We start from the raw sequence: 15,253 nt of genomic DNA, 5'->3' as shown, positions 1-15,253 counted from the left end.
CGGCTGTCTCGTAGATCCGAAATCTAAGGTAGAAACTCCTGGGCAAATCCCCGGCTCAGGAAGACTGGAGTAAGATCCGTTAAAAAGTCATTGCAATTAGTCAAGAATTTTGCGTTAGCGAGAGCAGCATTTGTGTCTTGGTCTTTTTTTTGGGGGGGGGGGGGCGATTCTCATTTACACTAAGACCACTTTACACCACTGTGGAGTTTTGCCATTGATTTCAATGGGGCCAGGATTTCATCTAGGAGTGTAAAGTGAGTGGCCTTGGTGTAACTATCACTTACAGCCCCTTTGATGCTGTTTCACACTGCCAAAGCGGCGTGAAGTGGCGTTAGTGTGAACGAGACTCGGACCCATTAGTGACTGCTGATCAGAGCTGTGCTGAAAGGTAGCTCCGTTTGGAAATCAGCCCCTTTCCCCAGGCTTTTCCTCCTCCCCCACCAACCAAAGCTGACATTATGTAAAACGTTTGGCTCTTTGTCTTTGAGAACAAGTTGCTAACCTTAGAAACTGACCTGGTTACAAGGAAACAGATGGGCAGTGCGGTATTGGGCTCGGGGTTCATACTGTGATGTGATCACAGTCCTGAGCATGAGCACTCTGATAACACCAGTTTCCATTTCGGAGAGATTTCTTCCTGCACAGAAAAAGCCAAGATCCTTGAAAGCAAACAATGTAAATATTCCTGTAAGTGGAGAACATTGGGAAGCAGGGGGTTTGCAAACGGGGAGGGGGGGGCGGCCTTGTAGGGTCGGGCCCTTAAATGTTTCAAGTAGGTTTTGAAAAGGTGGTGAGAAAAAGTCAGAGCTGTTTTGCCGGAGACAGTTGCTTGCACACGTGGGTTAGCAGATTTTAGAGACTAGCACAGTTTCATTGTCCTTACAATGGAAACTGAAAGCAGATCGTTTACATGGAAATAAATCGCCACTGGAGAAATTTAGCCCATGCTCATATAGGGAGGAGTTAAACAGACTGATTCCTTTCTGTGTGTTTTAGTTTCTCTGAAACGCTCTGAAAGTGAAAGGGCAAATCCTTACTCCCCGGGAATGGTTCCCAAGGAAAGCAGCAGTATGTCCCCAAACTGGGAAGAGGGGACATCGCCTTCAGAGCCACCCACTTTGTTCTATGTAATGTTTTAAGGGAGATCTATCGCTTTCATTGTTTCAGGAACGCGATGGCCATGAAGGAGAGCCCTCTCGATGTTGATTGGTCCACAGACTATCCTGATGTGGTTGTAAAAGTGGGGAAATTGACTTTTGGCGAGAAATCCAGGAACAAGATGACAGATTGCAATTTGAGAAGGAAACAAGTTGGTAACATTTCCCGAGCAGCATGTGCATTGCTGAATTCAGGAGGAGGAGTGATAAAGGCAGAGGTTCATAACGAGGACTACAATTATGAAGAACATGGGATTGGACAGGATATAGAAAAAGCCCTTACAGAACTCACTCCATCTAAAATGCTTCCAAAATATTTTGATTTTGAATATATGCGGGGAAAAAACTGTGTGTTAATTTTTGTGAAATCATGGAGCAGTGACGGTTCATCTTCACCCCGTATTTGCAGCGTAAGAACAGGCTTGTACCAAAGATGTCTGACTCGAACTGACAGCATGAGTCCTACTGAAGCAGCACAATTTCTCAAAGAGAAGGAAGTTTCTGCCAGGAGAAAACGTGATGAGGAGACAGGACCAAGAGCTAAGAAAGCTCTCCTAAGTGACGTTCAGCTGGAACAAAACATGTATACGTCTGCTGAAAGACTTTATCAAAGAGACTCTCTCTGCTGTGGGGAAAAACTACATTTCACGGAGTCAATGCATGTTGAATTTAAGAATTTTGCAACAAAGAACATTTTGAAATACATTAAAGAGATCCTGCCAAATTACATCTCTGCCTTTGCAAACACACAAGGAGGGTTTTTATTTATTGGAGTGGATGATAATGGGACAGTTGTTGGATGTACGAAGGACAAAGTAAATATCAATGAATTAAAAGAAGTAATAGAAAATGTTAAGGGGAAATTACCCATTTCACATTTCTGCAGTTCTCTGCCTGGAGTGGACTTAAAATGCAAAATGCTGAACGTATATGATAAAGATCAAAACATGTATGGTTATGTCTTTGCTGTGAGAATCCAGCCGTTTTGTTGTGTTGTGTTTTCGGAGACTCCGGACTCATGGACAGTGAAGGACAATAAGATCGTGAGGATGACAGCCAACGAATGGACAGGCTTGATGATGGCAACTGACCCAGGTCAACATGGGGAAAAAAATCAAAATGTGTAGTTTATTTTTCCATATTAGCACTAACATCAGTATTTCTAGTGATGTGATAAGTGGTCTTAAGTCACTGGTTGCTACCCCAGACTCTTACAAGGTTATAGGACTTCTGTCTGAAATTTTATTACTGTACCTGCTATTGTAAGTTACACTAAGTAAAGTAGCCTTCTGCTCTTTTGGTCAGATGCAAACAGCACTTGCCCTATAATCTTTGGTTTCTGCTGCACCCAATATACCAGTCCGCACCAACTGTGCCAACCCAAATCCTGCAAAATCATCTACATGAGCTTTGACAATACAAGCCAAGCTTGAGGGCCATCAATTTTTAATCTAATCATAAATAGTGGAAACCTTATTTGACCTCCAACTTTTCATTCATTAGCATGAACCAAAAATGGGGGATACTTATCCCAGGATAATCCAGGAGATAATTACAGATGAAAACAACAGGACCAAGATCCAATATCATGGTCCTGATTTATGCCTTTTCCTTAACCCTTTCCTCCCTTGATGATTGCCACAGAAATGGAGGGACCCAATTCTTTGCAACCGAAATCCCACTGAATACCCCCAGCTTGTGGCAATAAGGTTCTACCCTCTCAGCCACCTGAAGGGGGACACACTGCAGCTGTGGATGGGTTCCCAGATAACCACCTCCAGTTAAATTAATTAACCTCATCTCATTTGAAGTTTCCACAGGGTGCATATGCTGCACCAGTTCATTTACAATGGAAAAACTAAATTCTGTGCATACAGAGTAGAACTCTTTATGGTGGTGAGGAGGCACAGTAATAGTGTATTAACATGAGCTTTACTTTATGTTTCTAGAGATTTCAAACTTGTGTGACGCTTTCAGGGCTGAGCTGAGTGTGTCATGTGCACCCCCACTCACCAAAACCGTGTTTTCCAACAAAGGCCTTGCTTGTCTGCGTGATCTGCAAGAATCTCTATTTCCAGGTATGCTTTTGTAGTTTAATTCTGGTTTACATATTTTGACATGATTGAAGATTTCAATTTAGAACGACTGTTAAAATGTAGTAGCAAATTACTTATTCCCCTTTTGCCTCACATAGTTTTTAGATAATTATGAGGACTACAGGCGTGGGACAGCATGCACTAAAACATTGTATGAACTGGTTAAAACAGACCAACTGGTAGGTCTTCATATTGACCTCTCTGAATCCTCCTTGTTCCCTGGACACTGCACTCCCACACTTGCTACATGTATACAAATGTGTGATCATAGAAGGGTAGGACTGAAGGGACCTCAAAAGGTCCAGGCCCCTGCACTCAAGGCAAGGACAAGTGATTTTCAGGTGATCCTATGTGATATTTAATTCTTATTTCAACGTTTGTCACCTAAGAAAGCTGTGGGTACCATAGCATTACTGGATGTTAAACGAGTGTCCTGACGTGTGTGTTTATGTTCTTCAATATTAAAATGTGAATTTGCTGGAGTTTTATGGAGGGATTTTCAAAAGCGCACAGGATTGGTCTAACATCGCTCTCCTAGAAGTCAGTGGTAAATTCCCATTAAATTCAATGAGAGTAGAGTTAAACTAAGGTTGAGTGCTTTTGAAAATCCTACCCATAATATTTACATTTTGGTTGGGTTTGCTGGATTTCCTTAAAATATAATTTGCGTGAAATTCTGCTTAAACTGGCCAAAGTTTTCTATATTTGTTTTCTTACAAATATATTCAGTATTGGTTGCAATTTAGGCCCTTTTTTGGAAATGAATCATTACTGAACCTTTTCTGATTTCTATGAATAGTCATGAAACTGAATCTGTTCTCCAAATAGCTAAGACTGGGTTGTTTGTGAACAGTTCCTGTTAACTATTCACTATTCATTCTCTGTTGTTCCTGATCTATAATATGTGATTGTTTTTGCTCCAAGACTGGAGGATCAAAGCATTTTAAACAAGAGAATAGGGAATAATTAATAATTAGCAAGCTTCTGTTACAAATTGATAGATCAACTATTTGTTTCAATATTTGAGAGGAATTCAGGATTGTCAAGTATTTTTCTGAATAATCAATGGCTGTCAGACTGTTTGCGAACGCAGATGGAGACTTCGATGAATAGCAATGAACTGAACTTGGCCTGTTTGTTTAGGAATATATTTGGGACTATTTTTCTATTATTATTCCAGCTGTGTTCAATTCATTAATAATATTGAATGGCATTTTATATTTTAAACATAATAATGTCTGATAAAATAAGGCTGATTTAAAAAAGAAAAAAAAAGCCCAAATTCATCCAATTTTTGGTTTGTTTGGGAATCATTTTCAAACCAGTCCTGTTAGATATGAGAGGTTTCAGTGTTTGTAATTGTTTAATGAAACATATACTCTCTGCAGTTTGTGGGTTCTTCACAATATCGCTGATGTTAGTATTTAATATTTGGGCTGTGATATTGGTCACCCAAATAATATGGCTTGATCTAATGAAAAGAACGAGGAGGAAATCAAACAATTCATTGGGACTTTGTAGGGGAAGGTGGACCTGCTGAGGAGGGAGCATTTCCTAGAGATAATCAGGTCTAGATAGTTGCCAGTTGTAGAACATTTTAAATCTCCGTCTGCGCGGCTGTGCAAAACCAAAATGTACAGGAAACGGAGTTATATAAAACACATTCTCTCTGCTTCCCCAGATATACCACACAGAACTCACCAAGTCAAAGTCCTTTACCTCACTATCACAAATATAATAATACTTTGTAATGCAGACAAACTCCAAAGGTTGAGTACTCATACCACTAAACTTTTTGGACAAATGTCATAAGGGAATGTTGCAGTTTAAAAAATCTCAAAACAAAACACTAAAATATGGAATGCCTGTAATTCTTAATTAAGATTCCCTTTAAACATTTGGAAAATAAGCAAAATACACAGCTTAGGTCACCCAAATTCTCATTCATCTTCCTTTGTGATCCTTTACTTCTGCCAGCATTTCATTTGCATCGTAAAATTTTCTTGAATGAGTTTCTGTTTTCATTTTTTCTAAAGTGGAATAGCAACTGTTTTGTACAGTGTGCACGTGAAACACAGTATTGACTGCAGAACATTGGTAACAGAGACACAGATCTCCAACAGTAAATTAATAAGGAAAAAATGTTTGTATTTCCCAGATTTGAGGGCACTAGGTTATTGCTTTTTAAGTAGATGAAAGCAACTATACCTGAATACACAGTTCAGGAAATGTGAAATAATTCCTTTCAATGTCAGAAATATTTCAATATTTTCCAGCACTTTTACTTTTCATAATACTCCTTTCAATTGTGCTAACTAATGAATTGCAATATATTTTCAGCCATCAATTCAGTTGGAATAACTTTTTAACTGGCCTTGTAGAGCTTTTGAAAAAAAGAGAATAATCATACAAATGTTAATTTCCCCCCCTAATTCTCTCAATTTCTAGCAAATGGCAATGGGATAACATACAAACCAGACAACCTCAGCAAAGAGCTGTTCTCAGAGTATCCAGGGCTGGAGGATTTAATGAACGAGCAAATGGAAGAGCTGCAATATTCTCAGGGACTCCTGATATTTGCAAGAAGCTGGGCTGTTGCTGTTGGATTGCCAGAGAATCAGTATGTTGTCTGTGATGCTCTCTTAATAGCCAAAGGCAAATACCCAACGCTGTACACAGTCACGGAGGATTGTTCCATGGTTGGGTTTGAATATTCAAAAAGTATTGCTCGTACGTTAAAGCTGAAACTGGTAAACGATGGGGGATACACTCAGAAAGTGTGTGTGATTCCCCATCTCCTACAGCTTGGAACCAATAGAGAGCAAAGTAATGACTCACATGTACAAGTCAAGTATCCCGATACATATGTCCTCTTGTACAATGACATGCCAGACTTACTTCACTCACTTGTGATAATCTTGTTGAGTTTTAGATCCTTCTTAAGTGACAGGCTTGGCTGTGAATTTTTCAACCTTCTCACCATTAAACAGTATGAGATACTAACAATGAATCTTCACAAATCCAAGAAGCTGTTTATCTACGGCCTGCCAGGAACAGGGAAGACCGTTGTGGCCCTGAATATCATAGAGAGGATAAAGAACGTGTTCCACTGCAAATCTGATGAGATTCTGTACATTTGTGAGAACCAGCCTCTGAAAGCAATTGTGGAGTAAGTATTCAAAAAATTGTGCTGTTAAATAATATCAAATGTCAGAGGGACGATGGGGAAATATATGTTTATTGATTGGCAAAAAATGTTTCTCAGTCTTTGAAAAGACCTTTCTTCCTGCATTAAAGAAATGGACCACTGTTCTCTAAGGCCTTGTCTACAAACAACCATCAACTCATAATTTTCCACCAGTGTGGCTCTACGAAGTAGGGTCAGACAAATCAGAGGTAAAGTATATTATCAATCGGAAGTTTTCCAGTGCTGAGAGGATGCCATAAGTAAGAGGGTAATTTGCATGTTATAGGATAATATGGGCAGGTAATAATGGCATTTGGGAGGCCTTTTTTGACAAACCATCTTAAAACAATTTGTGTGAGATTCACCCCACGACTGGGACTGGGATGGGAAAATTGCACTTCTGTGGGCCACCTAACCCTCTGAACCCAGAGGGGATTCACCCCTAGGGTACATCGGGCAGGGTTTCTGTTCCTCTCCTCCCTTGAGTGTGAGTGTGGGGAAGGTCAGCTTTGGTTTCTGCCAGATGCTCTATGGAGCCTTCTTTACATTTTACCTTCAGCGTTTCCTCTCCATCATTTCCCTCCCTTGCTCCTAATGTCTCCCCCGTCTCTGTTTTCTCTACCAGTCTCTCTTGACCCAGAGCTATTCCATTCTTGCCCCCACGCTAGCATTGCTTCTAGCCCTCTTCCACAACCAGCAGCCTCCCCTCCTCAATTCTTCCTGTCGCCTCTCCTCCCGTCTCCCTTCCCCAGCACTGAGGTTTTGCCCCTCCCCAGCCTCCCTTCAAGTCCTGTCTCTGCTGTCCAAACACACCCATGTGCTGCTACTGCTCAGGGTAAGGAGGTGGCTGGTGAATCAGCTGGTAACTGCTTTCTGCTCCTCACTATCTGCCAGGAGGGGAAGGGTGCCACTAATGCAGAAGGCGGCAGAGCTGCCTTCACCGGACTGGACATGACATTTTGTTTAATAGTTTGCTCATGTGGACTCGTTTACCCCGGGAGTCAAGATTGATTCCCGTGGCCAGCCAGGTGGTGTTTCACTCTTCAGACACTGGGGTGTCCAGTTGAGCCACTTCCCAGCCAACATGTGCACACTGACCCACGTCAAATACTGAAATCATTTATCTACTGAACGTGTAAATGTGAATAGGGCCATTATAATGAGGATCTCTAAGGCTAGAACAGACATAGTAGAATATATACATATTAATGAGATCCTAAGTATATGTTTGTAATCGATGTAATCAATTTTTACATATCAATATTGTCATTATCTGAGTATGAACTGCAAACATAATAGAACAATTATACAAATCAACTTAATTGGCTGTTGCAGCACCTTGTAATGCTTGCTTGTTTTCTGTAATGTTCTTATCGTGTAGTGTCTATAATGATTTATATCACTGGAGTAACAAAGTATAAATTAACAACAATTTTTTGTGTGGGACTACATAACATGGCATCCTTCAGACAATCTACATGAGATGTCGCCCAGCTATTAAAAAAAATAATTGCGAATAATCGCACTGTTAAACAATAACAGAATACCATTTATTTAAATATTTTTGGATGTTTTCTACATTTTCAAATATATTGATTTCAGTTACAACACAGAATCCAAAGTGTACAGTGCTCACTTTATTTTTGATTACAAATATTTGCACTGTAAAAAGCAAAAGAAATAGTATTTTTCAAGCCACCTAATACATAAGTACTGTAGTGCAATCTCTTTATGATGAAAGTTACAAATGTAGAATTATGTACAAAAAATAACTGCATTCAAAAATAAAACAATGTAAAACTTTAGAACCTACAAGTCCACTCAGTCCTACTTCAGCCAATCGCTCGGACAAACAAGTTTGGTTATAATTTGCAGGAGATAATGCTGCCCATGTCTTGTTTGCAATGTCACCAGAAAGTGAGAACAGGCGTTCGCATGGCACTGTTGTAGCTGGCATTGCAAGCTATTTACATGCCAGATGCGCTAAAGATTCATATGTCCCTTCATGCTTCCAGAAGACATGCGTCCATGCTGATGACGGGTTCTGCTCGATAACGATTCAAAGCAGAGCAGACCGATGCATGTTCATTTTCATCATCTGAGTCAGATGCCACCAACAGAAGTTTGATTTTCCTTTTTGGTGGTTCGGGTTCTGTAGTTTCTGCATTGGAGTGTTTCTCTTTTAAGACATCTGAAAGCATTCCCCACACCTCGTCCCGCTCAGATTTTGGAAGGCACTTTAGATTCTTGGGTCGAGTGCTGTAGCTATCTTTAGAAATCTCACATTGATACCTTCTTTGCATTTTGTCAGATCTGTTGTGAAAGTGTTCTTAAAACGAACATGTGCTGGGTCATTATCCGAGACTGCTATAACCTGAAATATATGGCAGAATGTGGGTAAAACAGAACAGGAGACATGCAATTCTCCCCCAAGGAGTTCAGTCACAAATTTAATTAACGCATTATTTTTTTAACGAGCATCATCAGCATGGAAGCATGTCCTCTGGAATGGTGGCCAAAGCATGAGGGGGCATACGAATGTTTAGCAGATCTGGCACGTAAATACCTTGCAACACTGGCTACAAAAGTGCCATGCGAACACCTGTTCTCACTTTCAAGTGACAAACAAAAAGCAGGCAGCTTTATCTCCCGTAAATGTAAACAAACTTGTTTGTCTTAGCGATTGGCTGAACGAGAAGTAGGCCTGAGTGGACTTGTAGGCTCTAAAGTTTTATGTTGTTTTGGTTTTGAGTGCAGTTATGTAACAAACAAACAGAATCTACATTTGTAAATTACACTTTCATGATGAACAGATTACACTACAGTACTTGGAGGAGGTGAATTGAAAATACTATTTCTTTTGTTGCATTTTTACGGAACAAATATTTGTAATAAAAATATAAAGTGAGCACTGTATTCTGTGTTGTAATCAAAATCAATATATTCGAAAATGTAGAAAAACATCTAAAAATATTTAATAAATTTCAATTGGTATTCTATTGTTTAACAGTGCGATTAATCGCAATTAATTTTTTTAATTGAGGTAAATTTTTTTGAGTTAATCACATGAGTTAACTGTGATTAATCGACAGCCCTACTCCCAATAATTATAATAAATTTTTGGGTATCCTTCTACTTAGTGTTATATTTTAGAAGAATATTAACATACTTTTATTGTTATATAAGATACATGTACTTTTTGGGTGAGTAAAAGCTCTCACGTGTAACACATCGGAGGTGTGCTGTTTCTGATGTAACTCAACACTGAAAGCATGTAGGTAATTGATGAATGTGTGTTGCCCTTTTTAATTTTTTTTTTTTTTTAAATACACCTCTACCCTAATATAACGCTGTCCTCGGGAGCCAAAAAATCTTACCGTGTTATAGGTGAAACTGTGTTATATCGAACTCGCTTTGATCCGCTGGAGTGCACAGCCCCAGCTCCCGGAGCACTGCTTTACCACGTTATATCCGAATTCGTGTTATATTGGATCGCGTTATACCGGGGTAGAGGTGTAATCAGAAGCCAAATCTTAAAAGCAAAAAGTTTGCAAGCTTGTTCATACCCAGAAAGAGGTGATTTGATACACTTGTCACTCCTCTAAATTGGATCAGCTGCACAAACCCAACAGAAAATTCACACCAAGCATGCCAAACGTATTCTTTTATTTTGTAGAAGGAGAAACATTTGCCAGTCTGTGACCCGAGTTGCGTTCTTAAACGGGAATTATCAATCAATGAAGCACATAGTAATTGATGAGGCCCAGAATTTCCGGACAGAGGAGGGCGATTGGTACAGCAAAGCTCAGTGCATCACCCGAGGACATGGTCATGGAGTTCTCTGGATCTTCTTGGACTATTTACAAACAAGTCACCCATTTCCGTGCGGTCTTCCACATCCATCAGAACAAGAGCCTCAGGAGTGGCTAACTATAGGGGTCCGGAATGCCACCCAGATATTCAATACCATGGTACAAGAGATGCGAAATATTGTAGACTATCCACAAATTGATATTCCTTTTGAGCAGTTAAGAATGCTACTAAAGGAAGCTGTATGTGGCCATCCCCTGCCAGGTGTTTGTACAGTAAAGAAAAACTTGGAGGAGGATGAAATAGCGACATATGTGGTTGCTACCTGTTGCCAATATTTCCGAAGTGGTTATTCTGGGAAAGACATTGCTATCCTGTGCAGCACAATGAAAGAAAAGGACAGGTATCATTGCATATTACAACCCCGAATGAGGGCTATGATGAGACATTTCGGACTGGATGCAGTTTTCACAACGGCAGACAACGTGCTGGGACAGGGCATTGTTCTCGACAGCATACGCCGCTTTTCTGGCCTGGAAAGAAACATTGTGTTTGGTATCAACCCAGTCCCTGTCCCTACACAGGAGAAGATTTCTGAAAATCTTAAACTCTGTGTGGCATCCAGAGCTAATTTACAACTTCATTTGCTGTATGAAAGGTAATGCTTGAAAATATCATGGTGGTTCACTCAGGATCTGTTTAATAACCCGTGATAGTCATGTCGCTTTTGTGGTTTTTCACCCACGATTCAGACGTAAATACAAATCTGACCATGGGCGAAATTTTACTTTAGAGGGCTCCTGTCTCCCAGGCTAATGAACTACATGAGACCTGGGGGTCTTAAAAAGCCAGTCCCTAATATAAACCAAAGGAGCTACATGGGATATAGTGAGAATGGTCCACTTGAAGCTAATCAGTCCTCCCTGCTAATATTTCAAGAGCGGCCTCTGATTTTGGGTGCCCCACTCTTCAGGTTCCCAAGATGCACCGCTGTCCACAAAACTCCGGCTTGGCTGCAACCTAACCCTGTAGGGGCCTAAATTCACTCGGTGCCTAACTTTCCGCTGTGCAAATTCCCTAGCTGTTTAAGTTTCAGATGCTGGGCATGCGCAATGCTCCCTCCCTCTAGGAGCTCAGGCACTTGTCTCACCTAGGCCCAGAGCGATTCACCAACCGGGGGGAGACTAAGTTTTGTGCAGGAGGTGGTTTGGTAGGCGTGCTCAAAGGCTGCTTACTGTATTGGGTCCCATTGAAAACTGGCAGGAGAAGGAGATGGTGGTGATGCCCACCTCAGAACTTTCAGTCCAGGGGTTAGAGCACTCCCCTGGGATGTGGCAGGCCTACGTTCAGTTCCCTCCTCTCTGCCAGAGCGGTCTCGCTTCTCAGGAGGGCGATGTAACCCCTGAGCTAGGGGTCACATTCTGATGCGTGGCTCCCTCAGTCTCTCCTGAGGAAACTGTGAATAAATAGAGTGAGTGGAGCAGGCGGATAGACCCAGCGTCTCCCATGCCCCAGGTGAGTGTTCTAACCACTGGGCCAGAAGCTATAAAGTGGGCACCACCTCCTCCTGCGGCTTTTTTTGCGGTGTGAGACAAGCACCAAACTCGTTCCCGCAAGAGCCGCCTTAGTTGCCTGAGCCGCTTGTCTCCAGGAAAGCGGTTGCCATTTGTGAATTGCCAGCAGAGATAGGGGCTTCCCTGCAGCCTGGACTTAGGGGCCTCACTCTGAGAAAAGGGCGGACGTAGCCGACACCCATCTTATTGGCATCTCCCATTGGCTAGGCTAGGCGGCTTCCCGCCTAGCGTGCTGCCTTGTGTGGATCGCCGTCTAAGGGGCCGGTGTCATCCCATTCATTGTACAGGGAGCCTAGGCACCTATCTTTGTGGATCACAGTATTGTTCCTATGACTTTCTAGGTGCCTAAAAGTTAGATGTTGCCACGGTGGGCGTCACAGTGCTTTAGTCCCCGGGTAGATCCCAGCTATAGGGACTAAATCATTGCTCACCACCTTTAGAAATCAGGTCCAGAATGTCTGAAGTTAGATACCAGGGTAGATGGGCCTAAACCAAACTGATTGGAATCACCGCTTTTAATCATTACTTAAATCAGCAAGTAGGAAACATTGATTTAAATCACTGATTTTTATCTTCTCTTATGTTTATATTTACATATTTTTTCCTAGAGAAAGGTTATTTCTTATTGGTTGGTATAACCCTTAAAACATGTTCATTTGCAACCAAAAATAGCCTTCACACTTTGATTTTTTTTTTTTTTTGCTAATACTATAGCTTTAAATGCTTATTTAAACAATTCTATATCTTTAAAAAAGTAAAAATTAAGAATCGGAAAAAAATTATGGTATGATAGAGAATGGTCATTTTTTATTGTGTTTGTGTCAATCTGTATTTGGATGGAAATTGGAATTCTATTAAAAATGTACAAAAACAGCACTTTAAAGTTGTTTATTAAATAAAACTACCTTAAATGGGTTGGATACACAAGAAAAAAAGTTTATCAAAACATGTTTTGCATTTAAAACTAACTCATTTATTAAACAAAAGTATTAGCTGTAGATAATGAATTGATGGATTGTTTCTGGTCACTCCAGAGCAAATTTTCAAAGGTATTTAGGTGCTAAAGATCTAGAGAGGTGCCCGATGGGAGTTAAATACAATTTTCTTTTTAAAAAATAAACCCTCTTTAAAGTTAATTTCAATTTTAAAAGTTCAATTTAAATAAAGTTTGAATTTTTTTAAATTATCTATTTCTATCCACCCTCTAAGGTACCCAACATTTTTGGAAGTTGGAACCCACTGTTAAAAAAAAATTTGGACTTTAACGGCTCTCAGCATTGCCTGCTCTTGCGATTTTATGGCAGGTCTCATGATGTTTGCCAAAGTGACCAATTATTAGAGTGAGCATTTCGGGGAGGCCACCTATCTGCGGAGTGAGCAGTGATGTGAAAAACCTTTGCTCAGGATAAAAATCGTACATGAAAGATAGTGCATACTTCAAACAATACCTCCTTAGTATAATACTGAACATTTAGGGATTAAAAATCTAAAATCCCCCAAGCAAGCACGACCCGTCAATCACTTATCACCATCATCAGTTTCACCCAAAACGTTACTGGTGCACCACATCAACCAAAATGTATCCACATTATGAGTCAGCTTACTAAAGATGTAGTCAGCCCACAGTCTGGCTGCAAGTAGTATACAGAAGACCCCGAGTACATCATACTGCTCTCACTCCACCAGTTTTTCTTTGGGGGAATTTTAGAATAGACAATTTTGTCCTGATCCAATCCAATAATTGGCAAGGTGGGGGTGGGGGAGGGAATTCAGGCCCATTCTATATTCTGGGAGGTACGTAGTCAAAGTGCTGAAAAGCGGATGCAAAAAGTTAAAAAAAGGAATCAAAGAGGGTTACCGGTGTTAAAACCAGACAAACCAGCACTGTCTGGAACAGAACAAGGGGCACTGTTCAGACATCTTGAGGGTGCTGCAGTTCATACAGAAATTATTTACCACAATGCCATGCAAAACCTGCCGCTGCAAATCATTTGAGTGTTTAGAGAGAGGGAACTTACACAGCATTCTCTGGGCTGGGAACATTGAATCACCCAGGGACCCAGGAACTATCAGGGAAGGAAAATGCTGCATCTTAACACAAACATCATAGAGCTACTTTCTTTTCTGACCATAAGAATGGCTACTAAATCTTCCAGGACAAGCAACCCACCTGCTTGCAAAGCTGGCCCACAGAAGAGGAAACAACCAAAAAAGGAAAATGCAGAACAGGACAGGTCCTGTGAAAGTCCTCTGCTGATACCGCGTGGCTGAGCGGAATCCATCAGGTGGAACAGCTTGGTCAAAATAGAAGACAAGATCCTATAGGAGAGGCCACCGGAGAGGAAAAAGGGCTAAGAACAGCTCCTCTAGAAGCCACGGACTGGAATACGCCTGGTCCACCAAAGCAATTGCCAGGCATTAAAAAGGCGATGGTAAAACATAGGCCAGCCCATGCTCTAACTGACCCTCGCCAGCAAAAACAAATGAAAGTCAAACCCCATCCCCTTAGCACAGGAGAGAAAACGAGTGAGCTCCAGGCTACAGCGGATTTAGGATACAGCAGCCATTGAGAACAGGCTGGAGGTGAAAGGTTGCCAACCTACCGATCAGGTTCATCAGCCCCTGCCCCTAGCCCTGCCCCCCAATCTAGTTACAAATATAACAGAGGTAAGGAACAATCACTCACCCAGATTTCTTTGCCGGCAAGTCATACCGCTGATCCTAGGATCTACCCTCTAGCATCCTTTGGAAAAATACAACTAGAACAGGAAGGTGCTGGTGAGCAAAATAGACTTTGCTCAAAATACACAGTTAAAAGTTCCAAACTGCAGTACACGTAGTTCCCTACAATGCTGTGAGTCTAGATACAGCCCTGTAATTGGTTCCTTTTATTTTATCCTTTCACCTGTTTTCTTTTGCAGAGTAGGTCCTTGTGATTAATGCATTTGCGATAGCACAAGGCAAGCTACAGCTACTGGAAACTGATGTATTGTAACAGAGCTTGTATTGGTTTATAGTGTAAAATTTAATATGAATTGTGTCCAAGGTCTCTTCCAATGTGCAATACACGAAGAGCATCACGTTTCCCGCTGCAGCTACCCTGGCACCATTCACAGCTGTTATTTTTCACTGGCGCAGCTCCACCCAGTGATAGCTATAGAGTAAACAAGAGTTGGGTTTATTTACCACTGGCTCATTCTAAATCCGGCTTCTTCTTTCTGTGAGGGCTGGTCTACACTGGGGGGGGGGATCGATCCAAGATACGCAACTTCAGCTACGCGAATAGCTGCGCGGGATCGATGGCCGCGGCTCCCCTGTCGACTGCGCTACCGCCACTCGCTCTGGTGGAGTTCCGGAGTGGACGGTGAGCGCGTTCGGGGATCGATATATCGCGTCTTAACGAGACGCGATATATCGATCCCGGATAAA

The 15,253-nt window shown here is 41.3% G+C and overlaps 1 protein-coding gene across 1 annotated transcript; it reads left to right on the top strand.

The window, feature by feature from the left end:
* The first annotated feature begins 1,174 nt into the window (after window positions 1-1,174).
* On the top strand, window positions 1,175-11,140 carry LOC112111983 (protein SLFN14-like). Its single transcript, XM_026656655.2, has 4 exons — window positions 1,175-2,252; window positions 3,107-3,235; window positions 5,702-6,422; window positions 10,117-11,140. Exons 1-4 carry the CDS (start codon window positions 1,175-1,177, stop codon window positions 10,910-10,912), a joined length of 2,724 nt encoding a protein of 907 aa, XP_026512440.1. The 3' UTR covers window positions 10,913-11,140.
* The last annotated feature ends 4,113 nt before the right edge of the window (window positions 11,141-15,253 follow it).

This window comes from Terrapene carolina, unplaced genomic scaffold (assembly GCF_002925995.2).
Source record: "Terrapene carolina triunguis isolate 2854851 unplaced genomic scaffold, T_m_triunguis-2.0 Scaffold231, whole genome shotgun sequence".
NCBI classification, from domain to species: Eukaryota; Metazoa; Chordata; order Testudines; family Emydidae; genus Terrapene; species Terrapene triunguis.
Note: the sequence above shows the minus strand (reverse complement) of the source record. Positions and strands in the feature narration are given on the sequence as shown.

Bases quoted from the DNA above. Each gene is read 5' to 3' on its own strand.
- LOC112111983 (XM_026656655.2), top strand. From the start codon at position 1,175: ATGGCCATGAAGGAGAGCCCTCTCGATGTTGATTGGTCCACAGACTAT. The intron at 3,236-5,701 runs GTATGCTTTTGT...CTCAATTTCTAG, and splicing joins GCAAGAATCTCTATTTCCAG to CAAATGGCAATGGGATAACA. The intron at 6,423-10,116 runs GTAAGTATTCAA...TTTATTTTGTAG, and splicing joins CCTCTGAAAGCAATTGTGGA to AAGGAGAAACATTTGCCAGT.